General features: G+C 43.1%; 1 protein-coding gene across 1 annotated transcript in view; it reads right to left on the bottom strand.

Annotated features, from left to right (window-relative positions):
• PEPD (peptidase D) overlaps positions 1-22,024 on the bottom strand; it is a 168,177-nt gene that overhangs the window by 95,042 nt on the left and 51,111 nt on the right. The window contains exons 7-9 of the mRNA XM_083370686.1: positions 20,017-20,061; positions 11,407-11,482; positions 9,570-9,616 (exon numbers count right to left, since the gene is read on the bottom strand). Of these exons, the coding sequence (XP_083226812.1) occupies positions 9,570-9,616; positions 11,407-11,482; positions 20,017-20,061 (168 nt within the window). The remainder of the gene's footprint in view (positions 1-9,569; positions 9,617-11,406; positions 11,483-20,016; positions 20,062-22,024) is intronic.

Raw genomic sequence — 22,024 nt, 5'->3', positions numbered from 1 at the left:
TAGGGAGGAAACAGGGGAGTAGTGGAAGCTAAGCTACGCCAGCCCAAGATGTGAAAAGCTCCAGCCCAGGAAAGCAGGGAAAAAGGGAAAATTAATTGCACTGCTTGAGCACAGCTTTTGCTACTTCTGTAACCATTTAAGCTTCAGGAAAATATACCCTTGGCAAAAACAAGGCACCTGGCGTCTTTCGTTGCTAGATGGCTGAGTGGGATGGTTGACATAATAATTCCTTGTCTATTTTTGAAAAAAACTAAGTCTAATTTTGGAAGATTTCCTTTCTTTTTCTATATAGTTTTTATTAAAATTTACAAAGAACAAAGGAACTAACACGAACTAATTAAAAGAAAAAAGGTGGGGGGGAGAGAAAAGAAGAGAGATAGGAAAGAGCAGCTTCCAATTTCCTTTACAGCAAACACAAGTATAATTATAAAGTTATCGCTTCCTCTCTGGTTACAAAAAAAAGCTCATTCTTTTCTACAATCCACTTTTTTTAATCATCAAAACCACAAATCTTAGGTGCATTTTTTTTTACCATTTTATGCAAAAAGTCTATTAAGGGGTTTCCAGCCAGCCATAAATGTAGATATTGTTTCCTCTCTAAGCAAAGGAGTTAATTTAGCCACCTCTGCAAGTTCCATCATCCTCACCATCCCTTCCTCCGTTTGCGGATATTAGCAAGATTTGCTTTCTCATAAACACGGCAGGCCAGAAACTCAGCTTGCACCCTTTTCTAAGCGGCAAGGGGGCTTGTGATGTTGTCCCCCAGTGACTTCCTAGAAGTGAAATCCCATTTTGCTGCCTCTTAGGAAAACCCTGAGGGACCAGGAAAGTTACACCACCCACAGAAGTGGAGAGGGGGTAAGCGCTACACGAGCGAGCGAAATGCTTCAGTAAAGTGGTGCAGATACATTCTGCTAAGAACTGTTTAGTGGCTGTGAGTGGCGTTTCAAAGCTTGCAATATCCGCTTCATTCAGCTTGAATCTGAAGGCTTCGCCATCTGAGAGTGACATTTCCGAAGGTAAATGTTCGATATTCCATTAAAACCGAGGAAATGACACTAACAAGAACTATAGCATTGGAAACCAGCACACACCAGGCACTCAATGACGGAACTAAACCAGTTCTCAGCCATTGTGATCAAATCCAATACTTATAAAAACCCATCATCTGGTTCATTGTTACAGCTCATTGACATGATTCTGTGATGAGATTATTTCCCACAGAGGTTTTGGGTAGATGGAACTCATGAGGATGTTTAGACTTGCATTTGCCGCACAGGCCCATAAGGGATGGGCCAACAGCCACGCTGGGAAGAGATTTCGGGGAGAGGAGGTGTAATCTGGCCAAAGATGGAAGGCACGTCTGCTGGCAGCGGATCTCATAACTAGCAACTCAGTCCAGATGGGGGGAAAAATCTGAGAAGAAGCATTTCCAAGAAACAGGTCCTTACTGAAGTCTTAAGGGAACGCTGGCCTTTAAATTCTTAAGAGTTGAATTACTAACATTAATGGCACCTTATTGAATTCTGTGTAGTTTCCCCTAGCTTTTGGGGGAAAGGGGGGAGGGGTTTTGAATGGCAGGTTCCATGAAGACAGAAATTCATTTTCATTTAAGCTTACCTTAGTTGGAGGTTTAATTATTTGCCATTGTTTTTACTCTATTTTAATTCTGTTTGCTGCCCAGATCACTCACTGAGATGAGGGATGGATGGATGAAGTTGGTATTATTTAGTACTATTTGCGTTTAATACTGTCCCTGCTCAAGGTGCCAAACTGATTTGGGGGATCTCAGTGTAGCTCCGTTTCCTTAAATGTCATAGCAACTTTGATTTAAACTGTCAGTCATCCTTGAAATGTTTGTCCACAAAATTATATAAGACACAAGAGAGGTGGTAGCAGGTATGGAATAATCTCAGATTCACAAAAGCAAAGGGGAGAAATCCAAAGGAAGGGATTACGTCAAAACTTTTGAGAACTGGAGGGGACAATTTGAAAAAAAACAAGGAGTATTAGAATGGTATTGGAAATCAAGAAAATTGAGCCTGTAGATCCTCCTTTGTAGAGGATCCAGATTTTAGTCTGGAGTTTAAAGGATCAAATCTTTTCCATATACACAGATTCTGCCATTCTAACCCCTGTCCCTGAATAAATAAATCTTGCAAATCCATAAAAGCAGCAGGGTCAATGGATGGAAAACCAGATGCAGGACCTACTGACAACCAGACCAGATTCTCTGGAATAAGAACTTCCTCAACCAACCCTGACTGCTCTTTAGAAGGCCAGATCCTGAAGTGGAAACTCAAATACTTTGGCCACCTAATGAGAAGGAAGGACTCACTGGAGAAGAGCCTCATGCTGGGAAAGGTTGAGGGCAAGAGAAGAAGGGGACGACAGAGAACGAGGTGGCTGGATGGAGTCACTGAAGCAGTAGGCGTGAGCTTAAATGGACTCCAGAAGATGGTAGAGGACAGGAAGGCCTGGAGGAACGTTGTCCATGAGGTCGCGATGGGTCGGACACGACTTCGCAACTAACAACAACAACAAAACCTTCAGAATTCTTCAGAAGTGGCAACAACCATTGGACTACAAAATCATCATCAGTCAGAAGTTGGAATCAACATCTGTGACATCCTAATCTTATTTAACAGTGAAACGCTTATCCAGTTTGGCTTCTCTGGGTTCCTTAGCACTTGCTCTGAAGCTGGCTGAACCCCAGCTGGCTAGCTCAGTTCCTCTCCCCCTCCCCCTTCCCCTCCCCCTCTAAGTCTGCAAGATGGGGAAGATCCTTTACAATTTCCTAGCATTTCCAATGTGGCTTCATTTCGTGATACTCCTAAAAAGGAGAAACATATTCCCCACCTCCTCCACTCCACTCCTGCACATGAACAGATTATTCCTAATTTCAACTTGGATTTATAACACTTCAAATGAATAGGCTATCTCAAACATGAGAATGTTTCCCCTCAAGCTGAATGAAACCACGAACTTAAATATCTGAATAAGCCAAAAAGCGGTGTCTCTGAAATGATGAGAAATCACCGCCTCAGATAAAAGCCAGACAGGAAAACAATGCACTCTTTGGATGGCTGCAATCTTCATTTTCTCTTTGCGCCCTTGAAATAAATGGAATAAATGAAAAATGTGAGTCACAATCCACAAGAGAGCTGCAGAGATACAAGGCAACGTAACGCCAGCCGATCTTTGATGGCCTGATCGCCCGAGGCCCATTTTGGGAATCAGGATGGCCATGAGCCGAACAGGCTGACCTCTCAAACTGTCAAGACGCTGTGTGGGCGGCAGCAGAAGGGAAGGTACACAATCAATATCCAGAGCGAAAGGAGAACAATAGACAAGCGAGGCTGTGCGTTAACATCACTGCTGTTCTACACAAGTCACCAAGGAGCCCTCACCGTTTCTGCCTTCCTGCCTCTATTGATTTTCAGGAGGCGAGGATGCATTTTTGACCAGGAACCTGAAAAGGGAGATGGCAGGACAAGAAAGAGAAGAAAACATTCAGGCTGATGACATCTATCTTGCCTTATCTGGAAAGGGGGAGAGGAGTCTTGCCCCCGGAAGATGGGAGAGAAGCCATGTTAGGTGGTGATGCTGCACCCAGTACCAGGATTTCAACGCTGCCTCTTTGAAGAGCTACCTGGACAGAGAGATGCTTGTTCGACACCTCATTTGCCAAGGTGCCTCTTGTTAATTTCCAAGGTGTAATTCAAAGCACAAGATAAAAGATGACATGGCTAAGCTGTTCATCTTCATCCATCATTCTGATTCCTAGCTACCTTTGGGTATGTTCTGTTCCAGCCTACGACCGGCCCTGTTTGAATGTCAGGGACAATCCCTTTTTATAATCAACAGGCTGGGGGAAAAAACAACCAAATTTATTTACAAAGAGTTCAAACAAAAGTTAAACAAAAAGTTCAAACAAGACTTAAACCAAAAGGTTAAACAAAAGTTAAACAAGAATAACAGACCAGAACCCTAGCAGAAGATCTTCAAACGGTTGCCTTCAGCAACCAGCACCTCCCACACCTTCCCCTTTTATCAGCAGTCCCAAGGCGTGGCTTCTCATTGCCTTCTCCCAAGTTGCCTCATTGCTTTCCTCTGTTCTGTTCTGCTAGATTGCCTCCTGCTCCTAGCATCCCTGAACAGAGCCAGCTGTGGATCATCTTCTTCCAATCCCTCATGCTCACACAGCTGAGTCTGAGGAGGGAGGGGCCAGGCTGAGAGTCCTGCAGTGCATCAGAGCCTCCCTCTGACACCAAAGGCTCTCCAAACCCCTCCTCCTCCTCCTCTTCAGAATCACCCAACTCAGCTGCCGGAATCACAGGCTGACGCTGAATCACAACAGGGTAGTCACTCCAAGGACAATTCAAAAATAGGAGAGGCAGAAGAATGCAAACTGCTAAACTGGTGGTTCCCCACCTGAGGCTACCCAATTACATTTGGACTGCAACTCTCAGAATTCCTAAGTAACTGGCTTAGAATTCTGGGAGTTGCAGTCCTGGTGGACGCAGGCTGCCTTAAACAGCTCGGAAGTAGCCCCAGATGCTTCTGCAGCATTTGTTCTTGGGTGAATCCATCTGGTCTGCAACGAGCTGGGGAGGATTCACTCCCTTCTGCCTTCAACTCAGAGTAATATCCACAGTAAAAGGGGTGGGGGTGGGGCGACTTTCAGTGGCTGCTCCCTTTCTGTGCAATTTCTTACTACCCAAGTCCTCCAGCTCCAATTTTCTCTCATTTCAAATGCAAAGTGACTGCTTAGTATCCCTTCTCCCTAGTCTTATCTACCCGATTTCCGAACTCCTGTCTCCTTCCCGGGTGGGTGATTTAAAACTGTAGGGTAAAAAAAAAGTAAGGCTCCACAACCAGTTACTTTAATAAAAAAAGGGCTAGTTTGTGATTTAGGGCGCAATCTTAGCACGTTATAGTAACCAGGCCACCACATTAAGCCAAACTATGACTGATGACACGAATGGTGCCACCGCCTGACATCAGCAGGGTTTGACCTGAATTCTCATCTTGCTTTTAAATAAATACTAGACAATAAATAAATACTAGACAATCCATGTCCATTGGGACATCGTTTCAGAGATATTTCCTTACCTAAACAAAGAAACAGAAGGACCGCAGGTGGTCTAAAAAGCAGTGGGAGCAGGAGCAACTTCCGACTTCCTGCTGGCTTCCCCATTGAGTTTCATTGTGGGAATCTGGCAGGTAGCATCAAAAACCTTCCTTCCTTTCTTCAATTCCCTTCCTCACTCCTTCCTTTCTTCCTTCCTTCCTCCCTTCCTTCTTTTCTCTCTCTCTCTTTCTCCCTTTCCTTCTTTTCTTCCTTCTCTCCCTTCCTGTTCCTTCTTCCTCTCCTTTCCCTTTCCTTCTTTCCTTCCTTCCTTCTTTTCCCTCTTTCCTTCTTTCTCTTCCTTCTTCTCTCCCTTCCTGTTCCTTCTTCCCCTCCTTCCCCTCCTTTCTCTCCTTCCTTCCTTCCTTCCTTCCTTCCTTCCTTCCTTCCTTCCTTCCTTCCTTGCCACAGTTAAAAACAATTGCTAAAGTAACACATATAAGTACGCTTATTTGACCATTATTGCATACTTATTAAATTTATCCTGGCTAATAATGAGATTTTTGAAGGTTAGCAGGTGCAAACCAAACCTGAATGATTCACTGTGCAAAAACAGAAAGTGCCTAACCGCAGTAGCTACTTTTTGTAATGTGTATGCACTGTGCAAAGGCAGCCAATTCATCACTTTTTAACAGCCAAGCAAACCTTTCCCTAATACCAACTTTAAAAAACACACATAATAAATGAGGATTATTTGCACACCCAGTTCAGCTTTGTGACATCCGTGATTTGGCGTTATTTATGGCAATTTAAGAACACAGCATATTGCCAACGAGGCTTCTGAGTCTATAACAGAAAGAGCAATCATCTCAAAGGGGTCTTGGAGGATTTGGCTATGCCACAGTGTCACAAATAGTTACGGTGAATTCCATCGGCTGGGTTTGGACTCATCCAGATGGCAGACACTTACCAAAGGAAACAAATGAGGGGAAGAGAAACGGAGCAGACTTTCTCCCAAGCCAGTCTGAAGGACTCGGCAAATGTCTGCCAACATTTGCAGTCAGCTCTCTCCCATCCTCCCCATTCCTTAATCTGTGCCAAGCTTACCCTGCAGGCAATAATGAGCCATTACAGATGACAAGAAACCCAGGAATTTCAAATAAGCAGAATTTATTGAAGAAAGGAAGAAGCCTTTATAAACGATTTTCATCTGTGATTCAAAAGCATGCACAGAAAGCGTGTTCAAACTTTGTGTTTCCTTCCTGCCCTAGAGAACCAACTATTTGGCCCCTTCTTTGGAGAGGCTTGGTTTGAACCACCACCCCCAATCTGTCCTTCATTGGTTTTCGCGGGTGTTTGTATGTGGATCTTTGGTCATTCGGGTTTTTCCCCGCGTAGAATTGAAGATGTAGGAGCAACGTTTCGACGGAATCCCATCCGTCATCCTCAGGCTGGTGGCTTCAGCCCAGAAGAAGGAAGCTGAAGCCACCAGCCTGAGGATGACGGATGGGATTCCGTCGAAACGTTGCTCCTACACCTTCAATTCTACGCGGGAAAAAACCCGAATGACCAAAGATCCACATATATACAGGGAGTGCAGAATTATTAGGCAAATGAGTATTTTGACCACATCATCCTCTTTATGCATGTTGTCTTACTCCAAGCTGTATAGGCTTGAAAGCCTACTACCAATTAAGCATATTAGGTGATGTGCATCTCTGTAATGAGAAGGGGTGTGGTCTAATGACATCAACACCCTGTATCAGGTGTGCATAATTATTAGGCAACTTCCTTTCCTTTGGCAAAATGGGTCAAAAGAAGGACTTGACAGGCTCAGAAAAGTCAAAAATAGTGAGATATCTTGCAGAGGGATGCAGCACTCTTAAAATTGCAAAGCTTCTGAAGCGTGATCATCGAACAATCAAGCGTTTCATTCAAAATAGTCAACAGGGTCGCAAGAAGTGTGTGGAGAAACCAAGGCGCAAAATAACTGCCCATGAACTGAGAAAAGTCAAGCGTGCAGCTGCCAAGATGCCACTTGCCACCAGTTTGGCCATATTTCAGAGCTGCAACATCACTGGAGTGCCCAAAAGCACAAGGTGTGCAATACTCAGAGACATGGCCATCATCAAATGTGAGATTTACAAGGAGGGAAAACAGTACACCTCTCTGAACAGTGTCTGGGAGGCTGTGGTTGCTGCTGCACGCAATGTTGATGGTGAACAGATCAAAACACTGACAGAATCCATGGATGGCAGGCTTTTGAGTGTCCTTGCAAAGAAAGGTGGCTATATTGGTCACTGATTTGTTTTTGTTATGTTTTTGAATGTCAGAAATGTATATTTGTGAATGTTGAGATGTTATATTGGTTTCACTGGTAAAAATAAATAATTGAAATGGGTATATATTTGTTTTTTGTTAAGTTGCCTAATAATTATGCACAGTAATAGTCACCTGCACACACAGATATCCCCCTAAAATAGCTATGACTAACAACAAACTAAAAACTACTTCCAAAAATATTCAGCTTTGATATTAATGAGTTTTTTGGGTTCATTGAGAACATGGTTGTTGTTTAATAATAAAATTAATCCTCAAAAATACAACTTGCCTAATAATTCTGCACTCCCTGTACATATATATATATATATATGGGGAATGAACGCTTGTAAGACAGCCAAAGTATTCAAGATTCCTGCTTCTGTGTGAGAACTGGCAGGCTGTTCTCAAAAGGAAGCACAGCCGTGATCATTCTGGTATCAGTTTGAGAATATTTTTACTTAGGACCCATGAAAGTGGTTTAGAACTCGTCAGGAAAGACGATGTTAAGTAGTGGCCATCGGGGAGCAAATTCCCCAAATCTAAGCAAAACTTTCAAATGAATTTGGGAACAGAATGCATTCGTCAGCAGTAACCTCTCAAAAGGGTTGCTCCGTACAACCAATCCTCTCTGATTATTAGAACCAGTATGATCCAGCTCTGCAAGCACCCTTATTCCAAGGCAGGAGGATTCATAATTAGAGGTTGATAGGCTAACACAGAGCCTGTTTGGTGCAGTGGTGAAGACCCCAGGCTGGAAACCAGGAGACTTGTGAGTTCTAGTTGCATCTGAAGGCACAAAGCCAGTCAGATGACCTTGGGCCGGTCACTGTCCCAACCCTAAGGAGGAGGAAATGGCAAACCACTTCTGAAAAACCTTACCAAGTCCATGCCATTGCAAAGGATCAACACTGATCCTTTCAATGCGGGGTGTGTGGGGGTGTGTGGGGGTGTATAGAAAAGGCCTTAAGGAAAGAGCTACAGGTGCAGCTTTGCAGTATGGCTCCTTCAAAAGGTACACATCAAGCAGGAATATCATTCCTGCAAAACTAAAGGGGGTGTGTTTGTGCACAATGACTCTTTTGTGTAAGCCTCTGGCAAGGACAGGCATTTCATCATCTGTGTAATCACACTCATATTTGGTACCCCAGCACACTTTTTTCTTTTGCTGGCTCAAGCTGGGAAGAACTGTTCAAAATCATGCAGCAATTCTGTCTCTCCAAAGAGCTATTAGGATGTCTCCTTCCTTCCTTCCTTCCTTCCTTCCTTCCTTCCTTCCTTCCTTCCTTCCTTCCTTCCTTCCTTCCCTTCCCTTCCTTTCATTCTCTCTCTCATACACACACAAACATATTTTCCACTTCCTAAGACAAATGCTTTATTCATATGCAGATACATACAAATGTCATGGACAAATTAATGGATGGCTTAATGCATTATGCTAAGGCAATAACATGGCTTGCTTGTGGTTTAAAATAATGTTGGCTAAGGATTAGCACAATGCATGAAAGAGGCCAATAAAAACACATGGTATTAATAACCTGTTAATAAGTGGCATTTAACTGCTTAAAATGTACTATTCCATTGCCATATGGGAAAGTCAACCATGCACTGGGTATCAAAGCTGCATCAGCATGACTACACACATACTTGTCCTATTAAGTAAAGCAGAGTGGTTCAAGCCAAGGTAAGTGATCCTCAATTTCATTATGAAAACTAACACTGTAGATTGAAATAAAAATACATCAGCAGAACCAGCAACTTTTCCTCCAGTTTTAAAAGAGATTGAAACAAAAAGCTCCAGATTATTTTATGGTGGCTATAAATACTTGTGTAATGTAACAGGAATAACCATGATATTTTCACCTATAAAAGATGGTTTACTGAACACCATCAAACACTAATAACAGCTATTAGGAATTGTTTCTGTAAATTACGTAACACTCAGCAAAGAGAATTATACAGCTTTTAAGAGGTAGCTAAAAGCAACTGTCATCTAATAAAATGAAAGGAATTGATGGAATTCCTTTTCTGTATAACAGAGTAATACACCAAGCACAACCTCAAAATAGTTCCTATAATTGTCATTAAATCAATGTCATTTGCCCTTATCTGCAGTATTTCTTGTTAACCTAGAAATGTTTTCCCATTGTTTTGCCATAAATGTCAAAAATGCACTTACCTCTCCAACTCATATTCTTTCATTCCAGGTTTTACGGCCTTCATTACCTATAATCACAAAAGTAGATATACTGTAAGAAATTTGGCCATTCTTTAGAAGTAGGACAGCTCTGCAGTAGCTACAGCCCTTCCACCCTAGAATAATGTTTGCTACAAAGCCTGGAGTAAACAGGACTATATATGAGTACCGGTGAAGATATTCATCAGCTACAGTAAAAAAAATACAGCCATATCAGCAGCCGAAAAAGAACAAGAATTCTGATTTGCATCTCAAGAACTAAGTGATTAAGTTCCAGAGATGCCAACAGAGACCTGAATAAGAAGAAGCTTTCAAGACAGCTAATTTCTTGACATTCCGAATCAACTGTTTGTACATCTTCAATGTCTAATCCAAAAAATCTGAATTATAGGTCAAACAAAAGATCAAATAGATCTAAATCTACCAGGGGCCATTCTGCGTCATCAAGACTGTATTAAAGAAGCTGCTGCAAGAACAGGCAAACTTGGAAAGAAGCCCCCATGGGCCACATTATAGGCAATGCTAGTCTTCTCACTGCTCTTGCCATTCTGTGAAGAGGTCATTTGCTGGCCCAGGAGATAAAAAAACAAAAGTTATTTGCGCAGTACTTCATTAAAGGTAAAGGTAAAGGTTCCCCCACACATGTGTGCTAGGCATTTCCAACTCTAGGGGCCGGTACTCATCTCCGTTTCAAAGCCGAAGAGCCAGCGCTTGTCCGAGGACGACTCTGTGGTCATGTGGCCAGTATGACTAGACGCCAAAGGCGCACGGAATGCTGTTACCTTCCCACTGGAGTGGTCCCTATTTTTCTACTTGCATTTTTACGTGCTTTCGAACTGCTAGGTTGGCAGAAGCTGGGACGAGTAACAGGCACTCACTCTGTTATGCGGCACTCGGGATTCGACCTGCCAAACTGCCAACCTTCTGATCGACAAAGCTCAGCATCCTAACCCACCGAGCCACCGCGTCCCTTACTTCATTACATCATGCCAATCATGTGCCACTCCACCTCACAACATTTGCAACATTTGTCATCTTCCCATCACATACAAATTGTATTCACTTCATGCTTCCCCGCTGAAGTGAACCCAATTTGCAAATGATGGGAAGATGGCCAGGATTGGGATGAGAACTGGGGAGAAAAAAAAATAAAGTTTCCCAACTATCCTATTCACAAACTGGCGCTGGTTCCTGTGAAGCCCCCTGAAATTATTTTGGAATAAGAAAACAAACTGCAGACATCACTGTGATTCCGTGAAAACTTTAAAAGCAGAATTTTCCCCTCTGCAGCTGACTAGAGTTACAAACATGGAGATGATTTAATGGACTGGGTTGCATCCAGGGAAACCCAGAAGGAGTTAAAACCGGGAGATTCTTCTGGCTTCTCCCAATTATACTGCAGCAACGAGGTAAGTGCAATTCTCCTTCCGGCACTCTCTCCTGAACATCAAGAAAACTGCAGCTCTAAAAGTTTATGTATCATCTCTGTGACTCAGGTGATCGAAGCACCCGGTTAAAAACGATCAGAGAGAACTGCAGCAGAAGAAACAGGCTGTGGAGCGGTGTTCATTGGCATCCCGGAATCTTCTCTTGCTTTCTCCAAACAGTCTAAGTGGAGCCATTTTGTTCTCCACACATCAACAGTGAGTTCAAGGGCAATGCAAGACGTATTGTGTGGCTCTGTTAGGATGAACATTATCTCCCAAGTTTGATCCTAGCTCTTCATTACTCCATTACTAAGCAATCCAAATAGCTGAGAACATTTTCTGGGGGGGAAAAAAGTGGAGGGCTGTTACACAAAGAAGCAAAAAATTATTACCTCTTTATGAGCTTCACTGGAAATTTTATTGGTGTATCGGAGGACTTCCAACTCCATGTCCGTCTTAATCACACGGCTTCAAAAGGAAAGGGGAAGAGGAAAATCAGGTTAACAATTTCCCCTACAGCTCACAAGTGATTAACTTGAAAGTATAAAGAACAGCCAGCAAACTGAACTTGCAAAAGAATAAAACTATTATATGAGACTTCAGCAAATAAAAGATAATAGGAAACAGAATGTTGACTGGGCATTAATTTACCCAGTAAATGTACTGAGAAGTGTTTGCAGATATGTTATAACAGACCACACTAATTCTAGTACAGAATTGGATTTTGGTATTTTTAAGAAGAGACTGGACAGCCACTTGTCTGAAATGGTATAATGAGGTCTCCTGCTTGAGGAAGGGGTTGGACTAGAAGACCTCCAAGGTCCCTTCCAACTCTGATATTCTATTTTCCATGTTTAATTTTTCTGAAACAGGTTCCAAAGCAAGAATGCATCCTTGGGCTTTCAGGTATTTCTCTAGGCATGTTGGCTTAATCTTCTCACAATTTTACTCTCAGCATGGCAACTGTAGCCCAACAAGTCTGAGAGATGCCATCTTGGAAATATTGATGCCCAGACTTGCAAGCACCGTGCTTAAATCCAGACTAGGCACGTCATGAGTCCAAAGAATTACCTGGGCACACTTGATTGGATAAATGCGCTGCCATGAATTCTGTGGCTCATCGCCTCAACACAGTTTTAGAGAAGGAAAGAGAAAGAAGCATTATACATGGAAGCCCTCAAGACTTCAAGCAAGCAAGAGGGAAGGATGCACTTTATATGCTATGTACTCATTTATTTCAAGAATGGGAGAAAAGACATACAAGAATATGTTCAACTTCCGGCGCAAATGAATGGGATAATTTTAAAACAGTTTACAGGAGTAGACAAACCCCTCCTTCCTTCCCTTGCAATGAACTATGATCCCAATTAGAATAAGCAAGGATTTCTGATCTGCCTGCTACCTTTCATCATGAAACTGGTACAAAAGGCCCCAAACAGTTACTGCAACATCCTGGATGTCTCTAATTTTCTATGGGAAATCATCATTTCTCTGCCAAGGAAGACTCTAAGTCCCCGCCTTAAATGATGCAGGAGACATTTATAAAGCAATAGCTCACATTGGCTGCAGAAACAGAATGTTAGTTTATCACATTTATCACAATCAAGGAAGGACCCAACATTGGCAGGAAGGAAAACCCTGCAGGGCTGCTCTGATGCATTTCAAACCTGGCAAAACAGAGCTCTCAGATTTAAGAAATCTTTCCTGACATATTATCCACTAACAAAACAGATCCCAGGTAACCTACTCACTCAGATTGAAACTACATTTTTTGCAGAAATTTCTCTATGTCCTAATTAGACACCTACAATAAAATTTTTTTATCAAACTGTTTCCTAGAAGAAGAGTGTTTTAAAAGTACAATTCTTTTTTTTTTGTTACTTGCAAAAAGCAGATCTCACTGATGCGAGAAACGGATACCTCTGCATAAAAGCCCAGAGGAAAAGTTTGGCTTAAAAAATGTGCAGAACTTGGCAATTGCTCACAAACTATGGTAATCTTATCTCGATCTCAGTAACAGTAGTGCTAACCTTCCTCACAGACTTGTTGCAGGAACAAAAAGGTAACTACTTACAGGTAGTCCTCGACTTACGACTATAATGGAGCCTGCCCATGACGATCGTAAGTCATGACAGTCATAAAGCGGGTCACTCATATGACTGATCCAATTTTACAATCTCTTTTTTGCATCAGTCATTAAGCGAACACTACAGTCATTAAGTTCACTGAGTATTTTTGCCAAAAACCAAAAGTAAAATGCCAGTTTTCAGCAAAATGTCATAAATTGCAGTCACCATGACTACAGAACCCTGCAAACGGCCAAAAGGGCAGGCCAGCTGCCCAGGGCCGAGGATGCCGCCCCATGACTGACGGGGGCAGACGCCAGAACTGACTGCAAGGAGCTTTTTTGGGGGGGGCCCATTGTGACTGGTTGCTAACTTGAGGGTTAACGGCAGTAGCTTTGGCTTGAAAATTAATTGATAATGAACATTTATCTCACGAATAACCATAAAAGACCCAGTGTTGCCAAACAGTTAACCATTAAAACTGAGTCCACGTTGTTCTTTGTAGCAAAGCTATACAATCACAAGTAGTCCAGTACAACAAAAGGATAGTTGAGCCATGCAGAAACAAAATGGGTCAAGACAATCAAGCGCTTCCTAGCAACTTTCATATTTTCAGAAGCATAACTCTCGAATGAATGAATGAACCTTTATTGTTAAAGTACAACCATGTATAGAGATTGGCTGAGCCTCCCTTTGTGCCCCCCACCACCACAACTCACAGTGACAACAAACCCACCATCTTGTTACACCATGGGAGCTGATTGCACAACACACCGGCCTCACAAGTCAATCATGCATAAAGTTTATAAAATTATTTCCCGTTCAGGAGCCTGACAGCCCATGGATAGAAGGTGTTCTTCAGCCTGTTGGCACGGCTGGCTATACTCCTGTATCTCCTACCCGATGGGAGGAGAGTAAAGAGATACCGTCCAGGGTGTGAGCCATCCCTGAGAATTTTCATCACTCTTCCAAGGCAGCGGGCCCTTGAGCCCTGAGTTGTATTTGGCAGAAGGATTTTCTCTTTAAAACCCAGAATGATCTGCCTGAATTCCCTTCAGATGTGTGCCCCAATTCCCAGTACGGGCCACCCTTACTGGGGAATGCTGAAAACATCGGGAGCGTGCCAGATTGGGGAAGTTTCAGAGAAAAAGCCACAGATCATGTAGGCTTCTGGGGGAGTTTACCTTTCTATCTCTGACTTCTCTGGCCATGACCGCAAAGCTGTCAAAAGCTGCCCAAAGGCTCATGGACCCCTCCCACAGTCACTGCTGCTGTTGAGTCAGGACGGCCCATTCTACTCCCGGGCATGTGGTTTTTCCTCCCTAGGCGCAAGGCCTGGCTTCTCTCGCCACTGAAAGCAAGGCTCCCAGTTGGTTTCAAATTCTGGCTCAAGCTATTGGGGCATGTCAGGTGCTTCAGGACTGGATGACAGGCTTAGTACTCTAATTAAAGGGTGGGTGTCATTTGGCATGACATTTCTCCTTTTATCGAAGCATATAATCTGATTGTGCTCAGGACCAGGTCCAAGCAATAATGCGGCTCACCAATCCATCCTAGCTACACACCAAGCAGATTCTGCAGTTTCCAGACAAGCTGAACAAGAGATGAAGAGGAGGAGTTTGTCCTTCAGAGGCAATCTGTCACAACCACTTCAGCCCTGCTTCGCTTTGATGGCACCCTGCCATAAAGAGGGGGGAGAGGGGGAACGGGGGAATACAGGGCGGGGGGAATGACGGGAAGCAGAAGTGCCAAGCAGAGACAATGGATGAACGATCCAAGGGCACCGGCCTGGGAAGGGAATACAAGCACCCACCAAAGAGGCATCAAACCTTAGAACGGTTAGCAAAACACCCAGTGTGAATATCATTAGATACTATCAAGATGACCAAGCGGGGAAGGGAAAAATCACTGGGTTTACGGGGGATATTCAGATCTGGCTTTGGCTTTAGTGAAAGTATACTTTTCGCTACATATGGAGTCGAGGGTCTTTCTTTCTTAAGTGCCTAAGCCGGGGCAAGCCTGACACAATCTCAGTAATCAAGCACTTTCCTTAAGCAGCACAAAAAGAGTTGTGCTGTTTACAACTGTTTCCCATAAACGGCTGGGTCTTCCATTTGCTTTGTGTCTCCTGACTGAGGCGCTTGTTCCAATTCTGGACTTCAGCCATAAATCCTTCAAAGCCTTGGTCCCCTCTGCATAGGGACATTTTAAATTTAGAGAAGATTTCTGCCCAATACATGGGCTCCAGACGTACATCAAGGGTCACAAATCTTAACGGGCACCTTCAGAATTTCGAAAGCGGCTCTCACAAAATGGGTATCGGGTAGAGTGTGGACACAAAGTTGGTGAGATTATCCACATAATCCCTTCCAGATCTCCCAGGTGTTGCCTTTCATTTCATTTCAGCTTTTTCTTTTTTTCTTTTTCCAGGCCACGGACTTTCATGCGAAGCATCAGCTGTACCCACCAACTAGTTTCTATTTGAACGAAGGCGTATTGGGAGAGGGGAATCTCAAATAATCTGTTTGCTGTTGAAGGCTAGATGTCAGGCCTGTCCCAGCTTGGGCATCTAGGAAAGGAAGACCCTCGACTCCACTTGTGGCACAAAGTATACTTTTACTAAAGCCAAGTGGTTGCAGCCAAGCAAAGCCAGATCTGAGGATTCCCACGTAAACCCCGTGATGTTCTCTTCTCCCAGGCCGTTCCCCCCTTGGTCTTCTTGTTCGTGTCCAATAAGGTTCAAACCAGTTGCTTTGGTAACAGTTCTAAAGTTTGGCGCCTCTTTGGTGGCTGTTAGCCACCTGTTCCCATCCCAGTGTCCTTGGATCTGTTGAGCGTTATCTCCAGTTGACACTTCTGGTTCGTATCAACCCCCCCTGCCTATTTCCTCCCGTCCCCCTCCCCCTACTTTATGGCAGGATGCCCTCAAAGAGAAGCAGGGGTGCAGCGGTGTGCTGGCAGATCTGACACTGGCATTTCCCCCCTCTCATTTTACCATCATTTTTCTTATTAAAAGAATCAAAAGAGTAAGACCAGGTGGGCATAGGATCTGAAGAGCCCTGCACAAGGCACTACCTGGTCCATTGGGTCTGTGGTTGTTATACAAAGAACTCAAGCCATAAATGCTGTTTAAGTCTAAAGATCCAGAATGCAAATTGGCAGGAAAAGTAGATAGAGTTGACCTGGCTACTTTTTTTAATAGAGCCCCCCCTTCCCCCCCAGTAATCTTAAAACTATATATTAGTCTGAGAAGTCAAAACAGCATACAAAGAAAGCAAGAATGCACAAATTTTTTCTATAGTCGAGAAAACTACAAGGGTAAGTCCAGTTCAACTCAAAGGACATTCCACTTTAATAGCTCTAAAGTACAGGACGACGACCCTTGTCCATCTAAGAGCCACATTTAGCATCTTGGGAAGGGTGAGGGATTTAAACTCGGTGAGAGGATAGCAGACCTACTGTATCAGCAGCACTATTGCTCAGTCAAGGCTGAAAGATAATCCCAGCAAGGATGTTTAATGTAAATTCGATGTAACGTTTTGTTCTGATACTCACAGCTTTTGTCTGGCCCTTAGCTTGGGAAAAGTTATGCATAATTCCCAAGGATAAAAAAAACAAAACGCCCAACTCCCATTAACCAAATGCTTCCCTACCCATGCGACAACACAACTGCCCTTAGGAGAACCTGAACATTATTCATCTAAACAAGAAGCACTGGAGCAGCCCAGAACTCTAAAAAGGAAAAAAAAACAACCTGTTCAACATCTTCCAAAATAATGGATACCCATGTACAAGTAGTCCTCGACTTACGATTAGGCGAGGCGTTGCTAAGCAAGGCAGTTACATCAGTTGTGCTCTGTTTTTGCCATGGTTGCTAAGCAAATCACCGCAGTTGTTAAGCGAATCATGTGGTTGTTAAGCAAATTAGGCTTCTCCCATTGACTCTGCTTGTAAGAAGCCAGCTGGGAAGGTCACAAACGGCGACCACGTGACCCCAGGATGCTGCAACCACCACGAATACATGCTGGATGCCAAGATCTCAAATTTTGGTCATGTGGCTGTGGAGAAGCTGCAACAGTTGTAAGTCTGAGATCCGGTCATGTCACTTTCTTCAGCACTGTTGTAACTTTGAACAGTCACTAAACGGATGTTTATAAGTCAGGGACCACCTGTAGGCACAATTCTTCACAACATTCAGCTTGGGAACAAAATGTCTCCAGGGAAACAACCAAGTCAGAGAACACCAAGGACCTGAGAATATTCATGGAGAATGGCATCAAAATCAGACTGAAAAAATGAAGGAAAGAAGTCAAGATCACCACAAAGGACAGGATCGGACAACTCACCACGGCCAACTCACTGCAGGACAATTCAACAATTCAATTTAATTATTTAAACTAATTAAAAAATATTTTTGTCATTCATATTTCATTTTGTCCATCCTTTGGCATCCTTTCGTTAATGATTATATTCCACCACTTCTTCAATATTAGTGTAACTCTTGTCCCGTGGTGAGTTGGCCCTGACGAGTTGGCCGTGACGACTTGTCATAGACCCCACAAAGGAAGAACGGCAAAGCCACAAAAAACCCATAACTGAGTAGTCCTGTTCAGTTCACCAGATTCCTTGACCAAATAAGCAGCCAGTTTAATCAAGTCACTGATCTAGTCTGGAAAGTGAGTACAATTAGTCCAACAATCTCAATCAGAAATTGCTGGCGGAATACATGAAAGCCAGACCACAGAGATGCAACAGTGGACAGCCATGGCGTGTTTCTCTTTTGCTGCCTGTGAACTCTATGCTGTATTTTGCTTCTCCTTCAACTGTTCTACATTGTCAACCTGTGTACTGCAAGGGAGGGACCGGAGAACAGAGGTTCAAAAATGCCCACAATGATTATCCTGCACCAACTGATGTGACAACAGACTTAGATCTTCTTTTGTTTGTCACTTCAAGTATCCTCCTTTGAGCCACACAAAACTGACCAGTTTGAACAAAAGGGCCTTTATTTTCCAACAGCAGAAGGCAGTTTAATAAGGTAAGTCTTTTAACAAAGAATTAAAAATTAAGCAATATCACCGCTGTGCCCCTCTTTAGGACTCTTGATTCTTCTAGGTGGCATCTGCTAATGTCAGACACCACTGACATTCAAGTGTAATTAAAGAGAACATCTATAAATTTGCCAGCAGAATGCATCAGAATTAATGCCTTTAAAATGAATCCCCGAAGAAAGCAATAATAGGCTGACATTTATATAACATTGCCCATTCTGCCAGACATTCAATTAATACTTCCTTGGGTAGTCAGTGAAGGAACATTAATTATAATGAATCTATTTGTATTTGTACCTACACAACAGCTAACACTAATGAATTTTACAGCAAATTAACAAGAATCGTTAAGTAGTATTTCATTTTTCTTCCTGTGCTACTATATAATGACCGCTGTCATGAACTGGGCAACAGAAATACTTCCTTGTAGGCAACAGAAGCACTCAGAAGATGGTCAGAGCACTCGCGGAACACAAGAGCCTCTTCTCAAAGAGCTAATTCAGTAGAAGCTGCTTTCCAAAATTCCTTGGCCTTTGATAATCCAGCCGTTCTATTTTCTCCTCTCTTTTTTTTAATTTAATGGCAACTGTAATTGGATGCTGCCTTTCAGAACAGTATTTAGAAAAATCAATTTTAAAACGGAAAGCAGCAATTCAATGTACAATACAATGTGTAAGCAATTTTGCTTATTTATTTATGGTCCCAGACTCAAACTATTAGACACAGACTCTCTGGAAAGCTCCACTGTTACATACAAATTTGAAATATTAACGTACTAATGAATTGAGGCCTCGGATGGCAATACATCTTTGCCCGGCGTCTCACGTGGACGGGTCCTCAAAGGCAACCAGCCCTGCTCTGCAAGGTGGACATGAAGGGGGGGCGAGGAGCAGCAGGGGAAGAGCATCTGACATTTCGGGGGCTAAATAAGTTGCTTTCCTGCCTGATGAAATCCATGGCAGAAATCACACCTATAACATATCTCTATCAAAAGGTCAAGAACATTTTAAAACTGGACATTTCTGAGATATTTCAAACATAGAGCAAAGAACTGGAATTTCCACAGAAATGGCTTCAGGTCCTTGAAAATGTGAAAATGGCATCTACAGATTGGCGACGACGGATGATTTATCAAAAAGTTATATTTTGGGTGTGTTGGACTGCCCAGAAAATGTGAGCATCAGATGCTGAGGGTTAAGAAATCTGAGGGATCCCTGATCCACAGGATATGGTCAAGTGATCATTTAATGTCTTTTGGGGATTGAAGTAGATTAGTATACTTATGGGAAATCTTTAAATCTTAAAAGTCGTTAATGTAATGATGAATTATATCCCAAAAATGTTAGAATTTGACTATTTTATCAGGAATTATGTTTGCATCAAGCAGTCAAAAGGAAACTGGGAAAATTATATTATTTCAGATATTAAGGAAGGGTTGTCAGAAATGTGTCGTCTGTTGGGGAAAAATTGTTTTTAACTAATCAATGGATGTAGTAATATGTGTTATTATGGCAAGGATTCTGTCATATTTTACAATAATGTCTTGCATTGTTCATACTATAGTAATGAATTCATTGCTAAAACAGTAACTATTGATGAATATAAAATATTAGCTGTTTTTTCTTTTCCTTCTTAGACCGTCTTTTCAGTTTGTACTTTTTATTTTTTTAGAGTTATTTTCTTTTTAAGATTAAACTTTGCTTGTTACAAAAATAAACAGAGAGTGGGGAGGCTGATTCTCCACTCCTGTCCCACGTGCACCTCGACATCCCACGCCCTTAGCCCCCCCCCCCGTCTCCTATGAAAACAAAGACACAGTAGTTCTCCGCTCAAACACAGAAATGTCAAGGCAACAACTGGAACACAGATGTGAGGAATGACTTACCATTCTGCAATCTCAGGATGGAGAATTGTATTGTTTACCGTAAACCTACAGGAGAAAAAAAAGAAAGGGTCAGGGAGAAATAAAAATTAACTCTATCAGTGGTTCATCTGGAATTTATTTCTACTCAGGAATTCATACAAGACTTGTACTAATATGCAGAGTAACTGACATGGATAGGATAGATTTTTATTTAATGAAAACAAGGACAGGGGTGACGTGATAGCAGTGTTCCAATAGATGAGGGGCTGACAGAAAGGAGGGGGGGGGGAAATGTCAACCTATTCTTCAAAGCACCCAAAGGCTGATACAAAGGATGGAAACTAACCAAGGAGAGAAGCAACCCCGAACTAAGGAGAAATTTCCTGACAGTGAGGACGATTAATCAATGAAACAACTTGCCCCCAACACTTTCAACGCTGGAAGTTTTAAAGAACAGATTGGACAACCATTTGCTTGAAATGTTATAGGGTCTCCTGCCTGAGCACGAGGGGGGAGGGTGGACTACAAGACCTCCAAGGTCCCTTCCAACTCTGTTATTCTGTTAGACCTCCAAATAAATTCCCCCTCCCAGAATAATTTATAATGTTAGCGACAGAACTGTTATAAGTCAAGGTCTATCTGTACTGGAAAAAGCAGAAGGAAGGAGAAGAAGAAAACAACCACAGCAAGGTGGATGGACTCGGCTATTCATGGTGGTGATGAATGCACGATGGGGAGACTTGAAAGAACAGATTAAGAGAATAGATTGTCATTCATCTATTTATGTGATCACCTGGAGGCAAAAATGTCTTGGTGTACATAAATCAATCCAAATGAAAGCTGGTGCAGATACAAGGGCTCGTGTCTAGATGTGAGGAAGCAAGAGAATGAACACCTGATCTCTGATCTATTATCCAGAAAAGTGTTACATTTCTTCTAGACCACGGGTCGGCAACCCGCAGCTCCGGGGCCGCATGCAGCTCTTTGAGCCATCTCCTGCGGCTCCCAGTCCTCCTCCGCCGGCGGAGGTTTGGAGAGCTGCGCGTGCAGCTCTCCAAACCTCCACTGCCCCGTTTGCAGAGATGCTGCCTTCGTCCATGTTTGACGAAGGCAGCAGCTCTCCGAACAGTTTGCAGAACTGCTGCCTGCGGCGGAGGTTTGGAGAGGTGCGTGCGCACCTCTCCAAACCGCCGCCGTCCCGTTCATACAGCTGCCGCGCTCGTCCATGTTTCACGAGCGCGGCAGGTTTCCAAATGGGCGGCGACGGTTTGGAGAGGTGCGCGCGCACTCTCCAAACCACCGCCGTCCCGTTCGGAGGTCTGCCGCGCTCGTCAAACATGGACGAGCGCAGCAGCTGTACGAATGATGTTGCCCAATGAGTAATGAAATGTCTGCAAGCTCAGAGAGCACCAAGGATCCCTTCATTTCAACGCTGAGCTACAAATATTCTCCTTTATTGAAAAAAGGATACCTTATTCTCTCGCCGTGGTTACATTCGCGCAAACTGCAAAACTAACCAAAGTTAATATTAACTACATTTTGCTTTTTGTGCAAATGCATTTGCACTTCGGCTTTTAGCGAGTTGTGGGAACAAAAAACGGTGCACGATTACACCGATCGCGCCTATTCCTGGCTTTTTCTCTCACAGTTCAAGGCAGCTAATGCAGACCTGGAAGGCGTGACTTAAGTAGCCTCCCAAGGCTCTAACCCAGGCTTGATTAATGCACTCTTCACAGGACAGGATGGGCTGCGCAGAGATCGATGGAGGGCAGCCGTTCGGTTCTCTGCTAAAAGGTCTCCCGAGATACTTCCTTTCGGAAGGAAAACGGGCGAAGCGGGAGCAAGAAGACCTGCTTGGAAATGAAAGAAGACAGGAGGCAATCAGAAGCGAGAACGTTTTGGTGGCTTCAGGTCCCACTACTTAAATTTTACAGAGGAAAATAACTATTTTTTTAAAAAAATCATTGATTGTAGTATTGCATTTTATTTTCTTCCAAGTAGATGTGAGCGCGCGTCTTCGTTCTTTTAA

Source organism: Vipera ursinii (genome assembly GCF_947247035.1).
Source record: "Vipera ursinii genome assembly, chromosome: 10".
NCBI classification, from domain to species: Eukaryota; Metazoa; Chordata; class Lepidosauria; order Squamata; family Viperidae; genus Vipera; species Vipera ursinii.
Note: the sequence above shows the minus strand (reverse complement) of the source record. Positions and strands in the feature narration are given on the sequence as shown.